This window comes from Nesoenas mayeri (assembly GCF_963082525.1).
Source record: "Nesoenas mayeri genome assembly, chromosome: 3".
Lineage (NCBI taxonomy): Eukaryota > Metazoa > Chordata > Aves > Columbiformes > Columbidae > Nesoenas > Nesoenas mayeri.
The window spans coordinates 33,396,457-33,416,538 of NC_137544.1; the positions used below are offsets into that span (position 1 = coordinate 33,396,457).

Here is a 20,082-nt window from a genome sequence, read left to right on the forward strand (position 1 = left end):
GAGCTAGTTCAGTGTTTTGGATTGTGATAAAATTATTAAAAATCTTTACCTTTTCTTCCAGGAAAAATAATAAAATTGTGTATTCTTCTATGTCTATCTTATTATAGGAATTAATGTTTTTATGCCTATCAGATGATCCCAACAAGTTGTATTACTGATTCAGAAATACTCTGTTGATTTTTGGTTTTGTATGGCTGTTATTGTAAGAGCAGGACACCACAATTTTTAGCTGAGAAAGTGTACAAATACATGAGTCTTTTCTTAAACAATTTTTCTTTATGTTTACAGTGAAAATACTCAAAATATGTCTTGTCCTGTAACTGTGGTACACGGTAGACGTTTTCATCATGCACATGCACAAACACCAGTAGTAAAAACAGCAGCCCAAAGGTAAGACTACACTTGTTTCTCCAGGTGTTCCCATTGTAAAAAGTCATTTCTGGTTTTGTACGTAATGGTTTTCCTTATGCTATGAAGTGTTTTAAGGAAACATAAGTAACTACACAGTGCATTCTTGATCATGAGCTTTGATCTTAATTACTGAAGTTTAATAAAACTTACCATTTAGGACTTATTATTTATATAATATTAGAATTTACTAATTTTAAAGCACACTATGACACATATTCAATAGGAGGGCACCTGCCAATGTAAATATATTTAAAAGATACTTTGAAATGGACAAACATGGTATGGAGTAGAAATTCACATAACTGACAATGTGGTCATCAAATACTAATTCACAGAAACTCCAGCTTGTGTAAGTTGGATCAGTTGATCATATATATTCTGTAAATAAAGCATAAAACATACAAACTGGGACATCTCACAGAAGCAAAGTTTTGCATTTATATAAATAGCTGTTAGAGTGGATGACTGGAAAGTGGGGAATCTTACTCAGCTATTCTGAATTAAACTTAATTGTTTTGAAAACTTAAATTACATCAGACTTCTATAAAGTGCAGGGCTTTCCAAATTTTTTTACAGGCTTTTCACATGCAACATGTGTCACAAACATATGAGCTAACCATTGCTTTAAGGAATTTTCTTTCAAAATTTGCCCATTCAAAGCTCTTTTTGTCTGTAAATTTCATGGATTTCCACCAGCCCATGTGAGTGCTTCATCCTGTTAGCAATTTGAAGCCTCCTTCTTCTGCCCCCTTCTTTCCTCTCTGTTTTTTAGTGTAGATTTTTTGGGGTGGTGGGATCACATGTAGGCATAATTCTCTTTTTCTTCATGCTTCCCTCACTTTCATTTGCTACTTTCGGAAAAACAAAGCCCATATACTAATGTAAATGAATGATGTGATCCAAACGTGCATTAGGGTAATCTGGTGTCGAAGAAACACACTGAAAAATTGATTTTAGTTTCATGTCCCTGAGGACCTACACCATTGTTGCTTCCTTCCATTTCAAACTGTACTGTCAGTGGTAACTGGAAAATAGCATGGACATTTCCTTCCCCTTAGTAACACTGGATGCAGTGGAGATCTCTCTTTACGTTTATTCCCACCACTGCAAGGAGAGATGACTAAGGAGGATTCATGGAACTTTTCCCATGAACTAAACTGAAATATGAGGTTTGTGCTGCCAGTGTGGCTTACGATGAACCACCTGTGCTCTTTTCTTCTTACATGCAGTCCTTTTTAGAATATTTTTGTTCGATGTTCCATTGAGGAAAGCAAAGTGTTCATGCCCTTGTCTTTCACTTTTTTTATTTGTAATTCTGAGGGATAAAATCTTGATCTGCAGTGCTGATTAAAATGACTTGAAATAAGCAAAACCATGTGAGACTGCTCCTTCTTGTATCACTGAATGTTCACCTTAATAATGTTAGTGTATTGATTAAGCTGTAAGATGGTGGTTTAAAACAGCCAGTCAACATGGATTCACCTAGTTAAGTGCCATAGGCTTCTTCAGCATGCAAGAGTCTGCTCCGGAGATAACTTAATTTTGAGGGGATGTTAGATTTGCCTGCTTGTCTTTCTCAGCTATGGGACTTGCTTCTTTATAAGCCTGCAATGTAATGTTGAAAAACAAAGTAGCGACTTCTTTGTATGTGTGACATGCAGAAAGCAAACTAATGCATAATACAAGCAAGCTGAATATTGCATGAAGTAATTGGATAGTAGTCATCTTGAATGTTTCTAAATATGTTTTCTTTTTCGTTGTTACTGTAGTTCATTTACACGAACAACAGACAAATAACTCTTATGCTAAGAATATTTTAGGAGTTTCAAAGGCAGAAAATAGTTATAAAAATTCCGAGCCATGTTTTACTACTGGAAGATGTCAGAATGAACGTGACCTCATTGACTGAGGGTGTACTTTAGAGAAACTGTGCAAAGGATATTGAATTTTAGTATCTTTTTTGCCAACTGGCTACTTTTTAAAAGCTTCTAAATCTGCTTACAAGTTTAAAAATTGAAAATTAATAGGACACAACCTTCTGTAATACTACTTTTTTTTTTTTTTTAAATGAACAAAAAAGGGTGATCTCAAGACTACTTGATATGGGGAATGGAGGTTTATGAATGAGATGAGAATAGGTGTTAGGAAAAAAAAAGAAACTAAAAGAGGACTATTTAAAACTGTTCATATTACAAAATTCCAGTGCATCTAGAGTCAGTAATTTTTTTATCATATATTTTTAGTTGTTTGGGATCTTTTTTTTTTTTGCTAGTTTTTACTATCTTTAGAAAATAGCTGAGTTTAAAAGGAAATTCTGGTGGCGTTTCCTCAGAAAGGAGTATATGCAGAAAATGCAGGTGGCAAACCGAGAATAAAATTCAATGTAGATACCATGACAAAGAAAAGCTGGTAGCAGGGAAATTTATTTCTAAGGTATTGGGTTTTTTCCTATACTAATTTACAGACAAAACAAAGTTATGTTCTTTTACATTATATGCATTTGTAGAATTCTTTTATGGTATGGTGATCAGTAACAACATAGGGAAAATAGTCTGAACTAACCTAACATATTGTTCTTAAATCTATAGCAGATTATTGAAAGGATAACCAAAAATAAAAACATGATTAAACTAGTTCTGAGCAGATTGAGTTTCTGGCACTGGCATTGCAGATTCTGTTATTTATACTACGTTCTTTGAGTGAGGATGGTATCACGTGGGGCAAACTAATTATGAAACTCAGTTGTAATCTCTATCAAGTTGAATTTGGAGCTTGTATTGTGTACTTTATTTCTCATTTCTTTCTCTGCTTTTTTGCATGTGCATGTTAAGTTAAATTCTGGGTGAATATCTGTTGCACTTACATTTAAAATACAAGTTTCCAGACAAAATTGGCATTTCAAAATAGTATTTTGATAAATATTATCCATGTTTTTTTCTAGTGGAATCTGAGGATGAAATTAAAATTCATTCACATCTGATACAACAGATTCTCAGTTATGGCTTAACCTATTGTTATAGTTGTTTCAAACTATTTTGCTTGATTTAATGGATGCATAGTTCTATCTTATGCTTTTGACTGATGGTTCTCTAATTCTTGGCATTGGAATGGCATGTATGTACAGCATGTTTGACAAATCTTACGCATAAGTTGCATGAAGCAATTTGTAGGGACACTGCTCATTATCTTTCCTGGATCTGTCCAGGATTCTCATTTCTTAACCTTTCTGAGATGCAAAAGTCATATTTCTTTTCCATGGATTTTGTTAATACGGGATTTTAAAACAAGCAAGTGAGGCATCTCTTGTAATGACAATGTACATTATCAGGCATTCTGGATTTTTTTCCCTGCCTTTAAGTTTCCTTAGATTAAAGTTTACACTTCTTAACAGTTGGCCTCTTTACAGCACCTGTAAACAGTTAATCCAAGTTACATATTAATTATGCCAAGGATATGAAGATACTGGATGTGGCTCCATACGGACATGGTTTCGATCTGGCCGGAGTTATAAACTCAGATGTGACTCACACAGACATGGGGTTTAGCACTGACTGATTACCCCCACCCTAGTCTAAGTGACAATGGTCACATTCAGTTTTTAATTCCTTTTACTGTCTCTCCAGAACCCAGAGCACCTTGGAGACTGAGTGTATTTTCATACTGCACTCTCTAGGATTATCAGGATTACCTTCTTACCTGGTTTACTTTCAATCCTGCCATTCCTCTGGATAACAGAGAGTTAGTTTGCTCTATTCCTGTGAGCGTTCTGAGAAAAGGAGAGTGTGTTTATATTACTCTGTAATATTATTACTCTGTTTCATTTGACTGAAGTAAAACAGGAAACAGTTTGAATTTGTTCTGGTTTAGCATAATGTTAGTCTAACGTGTATATGACATAAGTTTGTTAGGCTTTTGATACTTGGGAGGAGCAGCCATGCACATTAAAAGCTTACAGCATTCCATATTACGAGTTTTGAGAAGGCAGGAGAGATAAAGATACTGTTTTCGAGTTGTTGTCATGCTGGTCTTAGTTATATCTATTTTTAGATCAGTCTTGGTATACAAAAGACCTGAGTTGTGAGCACCAGCTACATTCCTTAATGTTAAAGGAGATACTTCTGAAAATTTGTCCTTAATTCTTAAAGATTTTTAGAGGTTCTTGGCTGGTTACTTCTGTTTATCCTTCTCTATCCAGTAGGTGATTGCATGTGGTCTCCTAAATATTTAAGTAATGCTTTCTGTTTTTTTTTTTTCAATTTAAACACTTCAGTATTTTTGAATAGTTGGAAATGAGTTGTTATGTAAATTTGTTTTATCTTTTTTTTTGCATGGCAATTAGGGATTGGAAATGAGGCTTGATCTTAATTCATGTGTTAGGATTCTGTCATGTCAGGTTCTACATTGCAGTGAGTTGAGACGACCAGATTGAGTTCAGAATTAATCAAATTTACAGATGGAAAAAGAGTAGTATTTGGACCACTGACTGTTGCTGTCTGTGAAGTAACATTTGTTTATGCATTTATAATTACTGTTACAAAAATGCTGTGAAAAATAATAATGCTCATTTGAAAACTAGTCCAGTGAATGCAAGAGACAATGAAACAGTTATAGTTCATATTTAATAAATTTTTAATATAGTGATGTGCAACTCATGTGGGGCTTTGCATCTTATGTTTTTTTTTCTTTTTTCATATTTTAAGCAATCTGGACCGAAAGGAAAGGTAAGCTCACTGTTGATTAAATGAGCATGACAATGAGCATAAAGAAAATTAACTGACTGAGTGCTTTATCAATACTAGTTAAAGAATATTCAATCCACCAATCATATGTGCTCATATATGAGGCGGCTTGATTGTTTTTGTTCTGTTTTTGTGGTTCACTTAGTCCCTTTGACCAAAAAAACGACCTTTACATCCACCTCTCAATAATGCCATGTTAATGTGTACTTGGGGTACATTTCCACTGGCAATTACCTATTTATATATCCAACGTGAAAATAAATTCCAGAGAAAGTTATAATTTATCTAAGAATTCACTGCTAATTCTTTTTGTACAGCAGCAAGTTTGTGTAATAGAATGGTTCTGAAGCATATCTAAGTAAGGTGTTTAAAAGCTTTTACTCTGTCATCTCAGCTTGGTTTGAATAGCATTAAAGGTTTTTATTGCATTAGTGTGTACATTCTGTTCATGAAGTGCAAATGTTAAAACAACTAACAGAAAACATATAGCAAAACCAGGCACACTGGTTTTCCATTGGTCATTTCAGGCTCATTTCTCACTTATTTTGCATCTGGTTTACTGCTGTTAATATTTTGTTAGCAATATGAAATACCATACATTTGTTTTTCTTTCTGTATAGCTTAAATTTATATGTTGTGGAAATGTTGGTAGTAATGAATTAATTGAGCTTTTGTAAATGTCCTGTCTTTGTAGGTGTTTCTTGGCAGTATAGACTTGATATCAAGTTGAATTATTTAAACAGTGCATATAATGTTTAACCAATAATGATATAAATAACACAGAAATCTAGTGTAGATCTGTTCTTTGTGAATTCAGGATTTTCTAGATTAATTTCCAATTCAGTAGTAAAATCAAGCCTTTCTGTTTTACAGCTTTTTGTTATTTCTTAAATGTCGAAGAGATACTCATCAGTTAGTTTTGGCTCTGTAAGAAGGGATCTGATCATCCTCTTGCTGCCTGGGCTTTGAGTTCCAGTATTTTTTTCCGTGTTTTTCTTTGTGCTGAATCTATGCTATTAGTTAACTATTTGGCTATTAATGTTTTTAATTTGGCACTACATATAACAGAAGACTATGGTTGAACTACATGCTGGCGATTGTAGTTTTCCCTTGGGGTCACCTGCTGCTTCTTAATCCAGTACAGAAGTATGTTCTGTTTTCCTTCCCTGCTTCATGTTGCTGTCCTAGCAGGATGATTTTTAGGCAGGAGCTGCTAAGTTTAGTTTTAATCATTACCATCATGATAAGCGCAGCTGACTTTCTGGGCCAAGTGGGTCTACTGACGTGCATACTGAAAACTCAATTCCCTGTGCTGCTGCTTCTCTCTTTCAGCCTTTGACTTTTGTACTCTTCTTTTCCTATAAGATGCACTGAAGGTAAATCTCACCTCAGCAGCTTGGTACTTCTTATTATGCTTTGGTCTTTTTTTGGGTAATGATATAGAAACCAACAGCCTGCCCGCAGTGGTGTACCTGCAGGTAGCAGTATAGCGAAGCAAGGTGAGGAAGGGCTGAATAATGCAGCCACTTAAAGAGCCAAGCTTCACATTAAACACAGCTCTTGTGTGAGCCTACACCTCAACAAAGCTTGGAGTTGGTGCAGCCTCTTTGATGACCATAGCCTGTTAGGGAAGAATGGGATCCAGCTGTCTAGGAGAGGCAAGGCGAACTTTTGCAGCAGGCTGGCCAACTTGATGAGGTGGGCTTTAAAACTGAAAGACCTGTGGGATGGGTTCTGAAGTGTCAACACTCACTTCTTTGCATCCAGCTGGGGAATAAGCCAGGCCAACCAAAGCAGCGACAAATGTTCCTTACCTGCCTCCCAAAAGGAGAACCAGAATGACCAGCCTCAGTGTATATACACCTCAGGTGTATATATACCAGGAGCTCTGTATCGAGTCTGAAAGTTATGATATCATAGGGATAACTGAAATATGGTGGGACAGCTCACATGACTGGAGGCTATAGGCTGTTTCATAAAGACAGGCAGGGAAGAGGAAGAGAAGTAGTCACCTTCTATGTTAAGAAGAACTTTGAAGGTATACAAGTCAACTACGGTGATTCTGGAAGGCCTATTGAATGCCTCTGGTTCGAGATCAGAGAGGTCATCTCCAGGGGGAAACTTAGCTACTGACCTGCAGACAAAGGTGATAGGGCCAATGAAGCAGTACTTGGGTCACTTAAGCAAGCTTCAGATCAACAGAACATGGTTCTTATGGATTACTTCAACTATCCAGACATGTTAGAAGAAAAATAGAGCAGCTCACATGTTATCCATCAAGTTTCTGGAATGCATAGAGGACAACTTCGTCACACGAGTGTTAGATGCGCCAACCAGGAATGGCATTGCTGGGCCTGCTACTCACAAACTTAAGAAAACCTGCTTTGTAATATTTTGATTAGCGATAGCCTTGACTGTAGTGGTCACAATATTGTGGAGTTCCTGCTGAGCACACTGGAGATTATTACTAAGACAAAGGTTTTAGGTGTCAGCAGGATAAACTGCAGCTCACTCAGAGCTCAGTTGGGAGGGATTCTGTGGAAAGTTTACATGGATGATAAATTAGATAACGAGTGCTTGGAATTTTTCAAGAACACTCTCCTAGAAGCACAGAGAAACAGTTAATCCCCTTTAAAAGTCAGGGAGCAGGAAACTTCGAGCTTCTGTGTTTGGTCAAAACCAAAAGAGAAGCATACCAGAGGTGGAAAAGTGGATGAATAACTGTTGAGAACTACAAGGGCATTGCCAGGGTGTGTAGAGATGCAGTTAGAAAAGCAAAAGCTCAACTCAAATTGAAATTGGCCAGAGATGTAAAAAACCACAAGAAAGGGTTCTTCAGGTATGTAAACAACAAACAGAAACAGAAGGAAAATGTTGGCCCACTGTTAAACAGGAGAGGTGAAGTAGTCACCAACAATGCTGAAAAGGCAGAGGTTCTTGACATTTTCTTCACCAGCAGTGTTGGGCCCCAGGCCTTGGGAACAGAAATCCAGGTTGATGCAAACACAGACCCACTGTCAGTGAAGGAAGAGGTGGGATGTGAGGTGTTACAGGAGCTCGACCTCTGTACATCGATGCGCCCTGACATTGTCCACTCGAGGGGGTTAAGAGAGCTGGCTGGTATTGTATGGCTGGTCTGCATAACCTCTGAGAAATCATGGAGATAGGAGGATGTCTAGACTGTGCCTTTGCCAAGAAAGGTTGGACTAGATGATCCTTGAAGTCCTGTCCAACCTGTTATTCTGTGATTCTATGATGATTCTGCAATACATATACAATACATAGTGGGTTCAATGTGGCTTATACCATACTGTGAGTTGTTCGGAAAGCTCTAAGACAGCACTGTATCCTAAGTGACCAGATCCAGATGTTTCTTTAGGTTTATTAATTTCTGGCATAGACAGAAATTGTCCCCATCTCTTGAGTTGTCTCCTCCCAGCCCACTCTCCCCCTCCACCCCCTTTTTTTTCTATAGAAGAAATTTTAATAAGAAAATTTCATTTTGTCGGGAGGGTGTTGCAGAGGACTGTCTACCAGCCCAAGGTGAAGACAGTAAGGTCCAATTCCATCAGCAAAGGAATATGGCAATAATCTTGAATGTGTGCTGAAAATATTAAATCAATGGCATCATTCTGTGTGGGGAAAACATGTTTAGTCAAGAATGCTGTACTATTTAACTTTTAAGATGTGTCAAAAGTTCTGGACTGTCTGCAGTCCACACTGCCTCAGCCTTTTTATCATGTGTGTTGCAGGAAGAGCCTGATCTTTCTTGGTCTTGTAATTCATGTTTTGCTGTTTGAAGCTTTCCTAGTTCCCAAGGTCGCTTTTATCAAATACTGGCCTACCTCCCTTGTACTTAAAGGTATTCAAATCATAACTGCTTATAATGGGTGAGATAAATGAGATGCCTAAAATGATTTATCTCTGAGCATGGAGCTTTGTTCTTCAAGCAAAATCTGAATCTCTTAATAAATATTTTTGGAAACCTAACAGGAAGAAAAAAGAGTGTATTTTTAATATTTACTAGGATGACAGGAACAGCATTGTATTTCTTGTTTTTTCTATTAGACACAGTATATAGATAGTCTTGTATCTTGATCTGTTTAGCAAGAATGCATTTGGGTTTCAGTGCTTTATGTTTTTTAATCTCTTATAAAAACTTTTGTATTATTCAAATAATCCTGGTGTCATGTTCAATTAAAAAAAACCCAACAAAACAAAACTATAGTTTCCATTCTATTTCTGCACTTACAATTAAAGCATTCAGTGTACTAAGATCTGCAATAGATCTGCAGCTGTTCAAAGGGTGACAAACACTGGGCTGAGCTGGGAGGGGGCTTAATTTTGTCATCTATCCAAATTTTGTGGTGGTGAGCTCTGCCTGTTTGTTTGCATGTGAGTTTTTCAGGATAGGAAACTAAGAGGAGGTGGTTTGAGTTGCTGCCCTCGTGTGGGAGGGCTGTTACTATCTCCAAGAAAGCATTTTTTTTCAGATTAAATCTACAACTAGGTAGTATTTAAAATTGTCTTCACTTTCATTTCTAACTCAAAGCAACTTCAAACCCAACCTCGAATTTTGACTCAACTAAAACAGTGTTAGGTGGCCTCAGTTGGCTTGGAGCTGTTTTTTGTAACGTAGGCTTGGGTGTTACTGGTTCATTGTGAGCAAAAGTCTTACCTTGTGGGAGAAGAGAGACATTTGTTTTATGCTGGCCCTTGCATATTCTTGTAAGTATTTGGCCATTTAATAAGTATCGAATCTATCCTGATAACACAATATTCAGACAGGGGTAAATAATACTATTGTATTCCAATTTATTGTTAAAAAATTATTTAGCAATATATAGTAAGTGTTGAATTTGTTATCTAAAAGAAAAAAAATACCTTTTAAAAAAATACCTTTTGCATGTTACAAACATCATACTAACCTGTATGATTTTTAGAAAAAAAATTGTAATTTACAAATGTCCAGAGAATTTGAATTGTCAAACTAATTTTTAAAATTAGTATTAGTATTCTAAATCTACCATATTGTTTTGTTTTCAGATAAATCCCAAATAGTTTTAATATTATTAATTAAATGTTTAATATTCAAAATATTTAGAGAAAAAAATTTCTAGCAATGGTTATGTTCAAGACTTACTGAAATAGAACCAGAAGATAACTATAGCATGTCTGACAACAGCTCACATATCCTTGCTGCAAAGTTTATATTATTCAGATCTCCTATAATGATGTTACAGAGTATTTATCCTTTAGAATGTCATTAGGATTGGTTTTGATAGTAACAGCTTCTCATTATGTAATGATTAGTTTGAGCTCTGCCTTTAAAGTAATACCTAGTGATTTGAATTTTAAAACAAAATGTTTTAAGCAGGATTATTTGAAACATGTTTGACACAAATAAACTATTTAATCTGTCATCTGTGATGTGGTTGCGGGCACTCATGGTGAAGTACTGTGACATCTGTGTTGTAACCAGCCCATCCTTTCTGCCTGAGTTTTCCGTCATGCTGCAGCCCCTCAACACAATCAAACATGTTTGGGTTTAGTAGTGGCCTAAGTACATTCAGAGGGCCAGATTTGTTAAGAAATATCCCAAAGGGCACTGTAGATTAATCTTGTTATAAAGATATTAGTTAATAATAAAATATGAGAAAACTCTGAGAAATGTGAAGAAAATTCAGTGAAGACAACTCAAAGGTTTTATAATTTGGTGCATTAGAAAACGCTGTGCTGAAAGAAATGAAAACTTCTGCATAGTGCTCAAGTCTACTTTAGCCATAGCCAAATTTTTGTCAGGTGGATCCTCAAAATGTAGCTCCTGTTTTGAGATGTTAGCACCTGCAGCTGTTCTATTTGCCCCCTTGCTGTCGGTTGATGTCCTTGTAATCAGCTGAAGCTGTATGGGATGGTGTGACCCATTTGCAGCCCAGTGCACCAGTTCAACTTGTCAATAAAGGCAGTTTCTGCGGAAGTTGTTGGCAAGGCCTCCTGTGTTTCAGGTGCGTTATAACAGGGGCAATTATCTCCAGCTGCAGAGCGGGATGAGGCAGCTGAGGAGGAGAACTGCTACAAGCAGTGGCTGACATGCAGTGAGCTTCAGGAATCTTAATTTCACAGTAGCACAATTTGACATGCTTGTGTATAAATGGAAAATATGTTTCAAGAGACTCAAAAACTCTCACTATAATGATTTATATTGCATTAGCTTGCACAAAAAAACTGTGAAATGCATATTATGCAAATGATACCAACAAAAGTTTTATTATCCATTAATTTGTCTATATTATTATATTTTTAAAACTAATATAGAGAAACTATATCTTCTCTTGCCTTGTTCTTTTTTTTTTTTGGCCACAACAATTTTTGACATCAGCTCTCTTTCCTCTATTTTGCATCTTCCTGCCTTTTTTTTGTTTGTTTATTTTTGTTTTGTTGATTGGTTGGTTGGTTTGTTTGAAGTTGTGGAACTTGTGGAATCTGCTTTAATATTAAAATAATAGTTGTTGCTGGGTTTGGATTTTGAAAGTACCTATCCTAGACTTCATGAATGAAGAGGAAGACAAGATGCAGGCTGTGAGAGACCCCTGAACTATTGATTACTATCAAAGGGCATTTAGATCAGAAATATTTCGAAGACCTGTACTGTAGCTGTTCCTGGCAGTCTGGTAATTTTAATTGTAAAAATAGCATGTAATAGGAGAAGTTATTTACTCGTACCTTTCAGATACATTTCAGATCTATTTTGTTCATGTATAACTATGGCTATATTAAAATAGTGTCTGTTAAAAAAACAACTCTATATCTGATTTATTTTCCAGAAAAGAATACCCTCCTCAGCTTCAGAAAGTAGAAGCAGACCACATTAGGTTACCACAGTCTCAAGGACTGGGTAAGTTATCTTTGGAGTTTTCATATCTTTTAAGCGGGATAATTTTTTGAATACCTGCTTTGGGCGGGTGTGTTGCCAAACTTGGTGTAACCTTCAGCATATCTGTTTGTATCCTTATATCATGTTATTCTAGATTTATACAAGTTTGTGCATGAAGGGAGGATTTTGCTCTTTTTGACAAATTTCTGCAACCTCTTCAGTCATGTTATAATTAAGTTTAAATTAGGCTTCAGCTGTTTTAAAAACAAATGAATTTGGGATAATTTAGAATCACAGAACTCTTGGAGCTGGAACAGATCTCTGGAGATCATAAAGTCTGAGGTCGAGCCCCCAGCATGTTTGTGAACTATTGTCAAGGAACTGTTACTTAATGCTGTTTAGCACTGTTAATATGTGCAAAATGTAACATGCTAAATAACACTTGGTATGAAGCATGTTCAGGCACTGAGGTAGTGAGTAGAAGAGTCAGAATCAGCACTGCCCTGTAGCTCAGCTCCAGTATGCTTTTTTATTATTGGTTAGGGGGTATTGATGGAGATGCAAGAGGGAAAATACAATTTGCCTTGAGGTGTGGAAATTGTGGAATTTGGAAAATGAAAATCACTGTGTTTGGTTGAGCTGTGTCAGTAAGGATATACATACTGTAAACATGCTATTCGGCTGCTCAGCCATCTACACCGGCCAGGTATTCTGCTGTGACTTTTTAGGTTAAGCGTAAGTAGAACTTAGAAAAAGCTCAGTTAGTATTGTTTCTTTTTTGGAAACAAGTGGTTCTTTAGTTTTGAGGTGTCTTCTAATAGTAGAATGTTTGTGAGACTATTAGTATCTATATCGAAAACGTCTTTGTTAAAAAATACAGGCTTTAAAAATTCAAGTATGGAGACTGCAGCTAAACTAGGGAATGTAAATAGCACCTTAACATTAAACTGAATTATAGCATTCTTGTACTTCTTAAAACAAAATCTCACTCTGAGAAAATCTCAGTCTGTACGTTGTTAGGTTTAAAGTAGATTATGGATTTATTTTTTCTTACAGTCTTCCAGTATTTAAATGAATGAGCCAGAATAAAACAGGATATGGCAAGATAGTTCAGTGTACTGCTGAGTCTTCTGTTGAAGGAATAAACCCTTATTACAGTGAACATTTCCAGTTATTCTAAAAGCAGTCCTTTAGTGAAAATTACCATCAACATCATCTGTCATATCCCCTTCTCCTTTCCATAGCAGATGCTCCATTCTAGTTTTAGTGAAGTTTAGTATAGATTTCAGAGTCCAAAGCCTCCTCCAAATATATTAAGGTACAAATTGCCACCAAGAGACGCTGAAATAGTATTAATAAAACAACATTTTCAAAGTTACTTTGGGCGATTTTTTCTTATTCATACAACAAATCCTGAGGTGCTTGAATCAGTGTAGCTTGTTGGGTGTTTAAAAAGGTGTTTATGTTTAGTTCAAGTCAGTGCATGTGAAGAAATAAGTTGATTGTAATTTTAATGGAATATTAGTAGACATTTCTTATTAACATTTTTGCACTTTTTCCTTCCTAGACAGTACAATGGAAAACACAGAAGAGTCAGAATCAGAATCAGAATCTGAAATTAAGAGAAAGGTGCAACAGAAACGTCACTGCAATTCATATCAGTCTGACTCGACTCCATCTTCTACAAAAAAATGCTTAACTCAGTTAAAGGTGGGTTAGATTTTAAAAACATGGAAACTTCTGTTTAGCTATAAAAGTTGATGCGTATTTTGGAAACAGGCATTCAGTTGTACAATAAATTGATATTGTTTTAGAGATAGGGCAGAGTATTTGTATTTTGCAGATTTCAGAGTTAAAAAAAATGCTGTGTTATAGAAGTTATAAGGCAGATACATTTAGGTAGAGCTCATCTACTTAAGTAGTTCTCTTTTTTGGAAAGGTGTTCATGGCTGAGGATGGGAAGTGCAAACTGTAATAGCTATATTTTGAAAATAGATTTAAAAAGTTTTTGGTGGGATGTGGTTTTTTTTTTCAGTAGTTCACAGTACATTGGTTGTCTCCTGGAGCATTGACCTCAAATGACATAATAACGTAGATTAAATTTCAGTTGTAGAGGTGTCTCGTATTCAACTCAGTACACATTCAGTAGCTTATGTGTTAGTATTGAATGCCTTAGACTTATAAGTCCAAGTTCTGCACTTGTGATACTTAGTTAAGTGAGACCTAGTACATGTGAGGAAACAGAACAGACATCTGTCTTTGCAGTGATAGGATATATTTTCCTTTGTAGCCCCTGCTTTTCTCTTCAAAGTTTGGAGAATTCCTTTTCCTCAGGTCCCATTTACTTCTCTGAGATACGGGATTCTAGAACAACGTATTTCCTTTTCTTTTTTTTCCCCTCTCTCTCCTCTTTTTTTGTTATTGTTGTTTTGAGGAATGATTTGTCTGTATGCTTTGCCCCGGACTATTAGAAGATATCTTAGGAGGACTAAGGAACTTTATGAACTAGGAGATTGCCTCTTTTCCTACTCAGCATTGTTCTGTGGATCCTTAGGTTACTTTATTTTCATCCAATGAAACTGTTTTTGTAGAAATGATGTAACTGGAGCTCCTTGCTGATTTTTATATATATGTGTATATCTGAACAGTGTGCAGCCTTTTACAAATGGGAAGAAAAAAGGCAAGAAGGAAAATCTGAGTTGTCCAACACCAATCACTTTTTAAAAATGTCTACAAATGGCATTTGTTCCTCTTAGAACATTTTCATTTTCTTAAATGAAAAAAATCAAACTGTATTTTAATGTTTGCTTTCTCTGTTTACTGTAATTGCTAATACAGTGTTGTTAATTCTGAACAGAAATTAAATGCAAGATTTGGAAATAGTATCTTTATACAGTTACTGATTTTTTGTGTGTGTGTGTCCCCTCTAGCTTTTGGAACAAAATGATTATTTGACTGATTGTCCAAATTGTGGGCGGGCAATTGAAAATCAGACCAAATGCCGACATTGTGAAAGTGCTTCTCAAAAGGATTTGCAACGAGTTCCCAGACAAACTGTGACATTAAGTGAACCTGTGGGACCTTTATCACGTTCTTCAATACATCAGAATTCAACAGGGCAAAAATCTTCAGGTACAGGGTTCAACACAAAGAAGTTTTATGGTTCTGCTGTTGGGAAGGGCCCAACGGATATTCTACTGAGTAATAATGAAGTTGTAGGACATTCTATGTTACGACAGAATGGAAAAGTTGGTCTTATAACTGGGACAAAAAATCCTAAAATTACAGGAAGCTTAAGACAAAGGAGTGCAAGACCATCTGAACTAAATGATCCAAGTAAGTACATTTTTATGAATATAGTCGTAAACTGGAAACTCAAAATGTCGTATAATGAAGGAACTGTCCTTTCTGGTTTACATTACTGATTTTGCATTGAATTTTTTTGTGGGTGTGTTCATGGGGAAGGGGGATGGACCTTTTTATAATTTCCTTTTCATACACCGAGGTACTATCTGATGAAAATAAACACTGGGGAGAAGAAAAAACATTTCATGCATCTTCTTTTTATTTATTCCTTTTTAGAAAAACTCGCACTTCATAGTTATAAAAAAGCCACATTCTCAGCAGAATCGCATCATTCATTCTCCCAAAGGGAAAGAGTCTTTTGATTTTTCTTTTATATTTTTTCCATTCTTCCTTTTGAGCTACGCATCTGAACACTACCAAGATTGTCTAATTTATTTAAATTTCATAATTTGAAAAATATTAATTTTTGTACTCTCTTTGTGTAAACTCTAATTAATTTATAAGCTTGAAGGAACTGGAGTTTGGAAAACTGTTTCTAGTTTCATGCTTAGTTTACTAGACCATGCTGTCTTACTGATTTGAACAATTTCAGTCATCATTTTTCGTTGATTTTTCATAAGTTGTATTATTCGCTGTCAATTCTTTATTGAACCATGAAATGTATGCCTTTACTTCTGTGTTTAGAAGTGGTTTAACGATACCTGTTTCTCGTATAGCTAACTGTGAAAAATAAAAAGAGAGAGTGCCTGTGAGCAGATTGCAAATAAACATTAATAAAAACATTATGTAATGATAAATGTGGACTTCTTTTGGCACTGCAGGACACTTACATAAATTACTTTGAAGCTATTGCTTGAAAAGAAATTTCTTTTGTAGAAAAATTTAGTGGTTGAGAATTTAATATTTTCTGTTTAGTTGTTTTGTCTAGTGATGATGATGATGAGGAGGATAGTGGCAGCACTAGGAGAATGGAAAGCATTTCACCTCGTCCTGCAGATTCAGCCCGCTCCTCCCCAGCTCCTTCTACAGGAAAGGTGGAAGCAGCATTAAAGGAAAACAGTTGTGGAATAGAACAGAGAATAGGTAGTATAACAACAGATACAGAAATTGCAGTCACACTACCAAGAAAAGCAAGAATGAAAGATCAGGTACTAATTTAACTTTGTTTAAAAAAAAAAAATCAAATCTTAAGTGGAAAATGTCAAGGCTTTTCTTGGCATTGTCAGAAATTTACTATATTTGATTGTTTTTCTTACTTAGCAGGTCATCGAGTAGTATCTCTGCTTACATAATACTGGAAACAATATGTTCATTATATTTTTACAGGCATTCATAATTATTTGGATTATGCTTTTAGAATAGATGTTTCTGTGTTGAATGTATACTTTTTCAGACTGGCAGGGTATCCCTCTGAGACTCAAGAGCCTACTTAGTTTGCAGAAGAATGTCAGTACCAGCCGTTGCCTGGTAAGACTTGGGACATTCAAAGTTAAACATGAAAAGAGACACTGGGAAGAATAGTGGCTCTTTAGAATGAAAATACTTTGACAACTGCCCCAATTAATAGCACTTATTTGAAGGATTTCATCGTGGGACTTTTGTTTTTTAGTTCAATACCGCTGCAAGAATTGGATAAACAAAGACAAAAAACGCACCGTGAGCAGACTCCATAAGTGCTGTCAAAGGGGACAGCTTTCATGGTATATTAGAAACTTAATCACCTCAATAGTGAGCCATTAAGAAGAATAAATTCCCTGTGGCAACTGGTGTTGAATTAATAGTGGTGATTAAAACAATTCTTGGGTCACTTGTCCCATTTCACTATTGTGACTTCGGTTCAACAAGAGTGTCTGATCAGATTTCCACTTGCAATCTCAAATCCTGTGTGTTTTCCGAGTTAGAACACTTGAGTAATGATGACAAAACCTATGTGCTACGTTGAGATTCGGAAGCCAACATTCTAGTGCTGTAATTGATGAAATTATGGATGTTTATAATTTGATGTGTAATTAGTCACCACTGTCAATATAAAGCTGTGAACCTTTAGCCTACATAAAGCTGTGTGGCTAAAAGCTTGGATGGTAAATAGTTTTGAATTTCACTTATTCTGGCATTATGTACTCAATTAGTTGAAAGCATTGCATTGTGAAGGCACTGGTGTCTCAGACTTCTGAAACTCATATGAAACCCATATGTTTTCCTTTGTGTATCCATATGTTCCTGTTCACTGGTGATTAAGAACCAGTTGTAACATTGGAAATTAACTGCATGTTTTAGAAAAAAAGTAGAAAAGAGCTTGCTTTTGAAAGCAAGGGAAGCAGATTTTTTTTTCTTTTTTGTAAAATTAAATGCAATTTTTGCATTGTTTCAATGAAGCTACCAAGAATTCTTGATCACAGTGTTTTTGTCAGATATGATGGAAGCAGCTCCTTGAACATAGCACCACTTTAATGTTTACAGTTTTACTGTTTGTGATTTGAGTTTTGAGCTCTTAATAATATTTAGCCAGTCCAGCAGAGAAAAATGAAAGCTGCCTTCAATAAGAGTCCTAGGAAAATATTTTAATTACAGGGATTTAGAATCTCTGCCTTCTCCACTGCATTTAAATGAAGCATCCAGTAATATATTTTGAATTATGGTCAAGGTAGGCTAGTGATTAGGGACGTGGAAATAATTGTCGAGATTTTGTCCTAATAGAAATATTGAATCCCTTAAAATGTTTTTCTGTGGGAGTTTAATTGTATTTTGTAACCCAAAAGTATGTTTATTAATGGACAGCTTTATGAAACAATATAAATACCAAAGACTAACGTACAGAAAATCTTTCAATGAAGTAATATAAGGAATACAATAAATAAATATGTTAGTCTGATGGCTATCAGTCAGCTTTCATTTTAATAGCTTTTGGTAAGATTGTTCTGTTGGGAAACAGGAGCCTTCAATGAGATTACGGCTTCAGTCGGCTTCTAGAGACTTTCTTGAACTGGAGCCAAACTCCACGTGGCCGCTTTTCAGTGTTTAGTCTTCTGACCCTGGAATCTGTCCTAAAAACATCTTAATAGTTCTGTAGAGTTGCTTTAAGGAATCTCGATAGGGCTTATTTATTTGTATTTCTTGAAGATTCTACTCATGCTAATATGGTGGTGCACTGTGCTTCAGTAATGACACAGTGTTTTCAGTCACCAAAAGCTTGGACTAATAAATGAAGATAAGAACAAACAAACAAACCAGAACAAAAAACAACAAAACCACCAGCAACATTGTGGTGATTTTACAGCATTAGTGTTTTAATATAAATAAACAAAATATATTAAAAATAACCTTGTTTTGCCAGAATGAACAGTGTTTCAAAATGGTGAAAACTAGATTGGTTTTGGCAATTTTAGAAGCACTAGTTGTGATTTGGAAATGTTAACAAAATGTCTGTAATTGTCAGCTTTTTTTTCTTGAATCTAGCAATATTATCATCTTCAGGTGTTCCGAAAAGTCCTTTAGGAAATTTCTGCCTTCTGTATATGATTGACCAACAGAAAAGTAGCTGAAAATTTAGTCACTAGTTTTTTATTAGCTTTTTTTTAGCAATAAATCTTAGTGAGACATTCTGAAACCTTGAAAATTGCTTTTCAGTTTGGGAACATTGTGTCCAACACTCCAGTAAAACGGCGTAAAATTATTTCTCAAGAGATTGTAACTGAGACTGTACCTCTAAATTATCAAAATTCCTGTGAAAGTGTCATTCTGAACTGTCGAAGTATACGAATAGGAACGCTACGAAGAATGGTAGTGGAACCTGTGATTGTAAGTAAACTTAATATTTCACAAATCTCCTTTCAGTTTGTGATGGACATTATTTTCATTTTTGAACAATGTAATATTTTGCCTTAGTCTGTGAACAGTAAGTTTGTCTCTAATTTCAGAGGCTGTGATTCCCAAAGAATCCCAAAGTACTATTAAGTACTAACACATACAATGTAGTTCTCAATGTTTGATAGAAACATCGTGCCTGCAAAACCCTTGACAACTCTCTTTACTTGGTTGTGGGGGCTTATGGATTAGACTGCATTTGTTAAGAAAATTGAAGGCAACAGTTACCAAAAAAATGGATATTAATAGGTAAGAGTAAGAAACATGTCTGCAGGAGGACAGTTTTGCTTCTGTAGAACAATTTTTTTGTTTACCTTCTAAGTTACATGAAGACTTTCAAGGAGACATTGAATGTTAGTTGTATGCAGTGAGCCAGATTGAATGCATACTTCTTCCTGGTGTAAGCACTTAAATAGCAGAGAGGTACTACTTGTTCTTTCCAACTCTCTGCAAAACCCTATTATTTGATTTGCTTAAATATTGATAGAAAACATAATGTTTTGAAGATTTTTTTTTTTCTCCCTGTAATTTGTGGTATGTTTCAGAGTATTCTAAATCTTTTTTGAAAACAAGGCACTTAGGAGCATTCTCAAGTTTCAACAGTCAATATGGCCAAAGTGACAATGAAGAGTAAAGAATATACTTGCTTCCTTAAGTTTTGGTAAAATGTCCACTTAAAAAAAAGAAGACGACATTTTTATTTTAAAATTTTCATTATTTAAGTACTTAGCCAATTGAAATATGTTTACTAACAGTTAAAAGGCATTAAGTCAATTTTTGTTTGGTTTAAAGAAGTGTAATCTTATTATTGTGTTGTCTTTGACAGTTTTGCCTGGATTATATCAAAATACGTCTAGACAGTCAAGAAGGTGAGTACATCTTTCCTTT

General features: G+C 35.4%; 1 protein-coding gene across 1 annotated transcript in view; it reads left to right on the forward strand.

Moving 5' to 3' along the window:
* SENP6 (SUMO specific peptidase 6) overlaps nt 1-20,082 on the forward strand; it is a 74,762-nt gene that overhangs the window by 31,773 nt on the left and 22,907 nt on the right. Inside the window, exons 5-12 of the mRNA XM_080341241.1 lie at nt 289-390; nt 5,112-5,132; nt 11,975-12,045; nt 13,592-13,734; nt 14,955-15,360; nt 16,246-16,478; nt 18,958-19,128; nt 20,021-20,063. Of these exons, the coding sequence (XP_080197367.1) occupies nt 289-390; nt 5,112-5,132; nt 11,975-12,045; nt 13,592-13,734; nt 14,955-15,360; nt 16,246-16,478; nt 18,958-19,128; nt 20,021-20,063 (1,190 nt within the window). The remainder of the gene's footprint in view (nt 1-288; nt 391-5,111; nt 5,133-11,974; nt 12,046-13,591; nt 13,735-14,954; nt 15,361-16,245; nt 16,479-18,957; nt 19,129-20,020; nt 20,064-20,082) is intronic.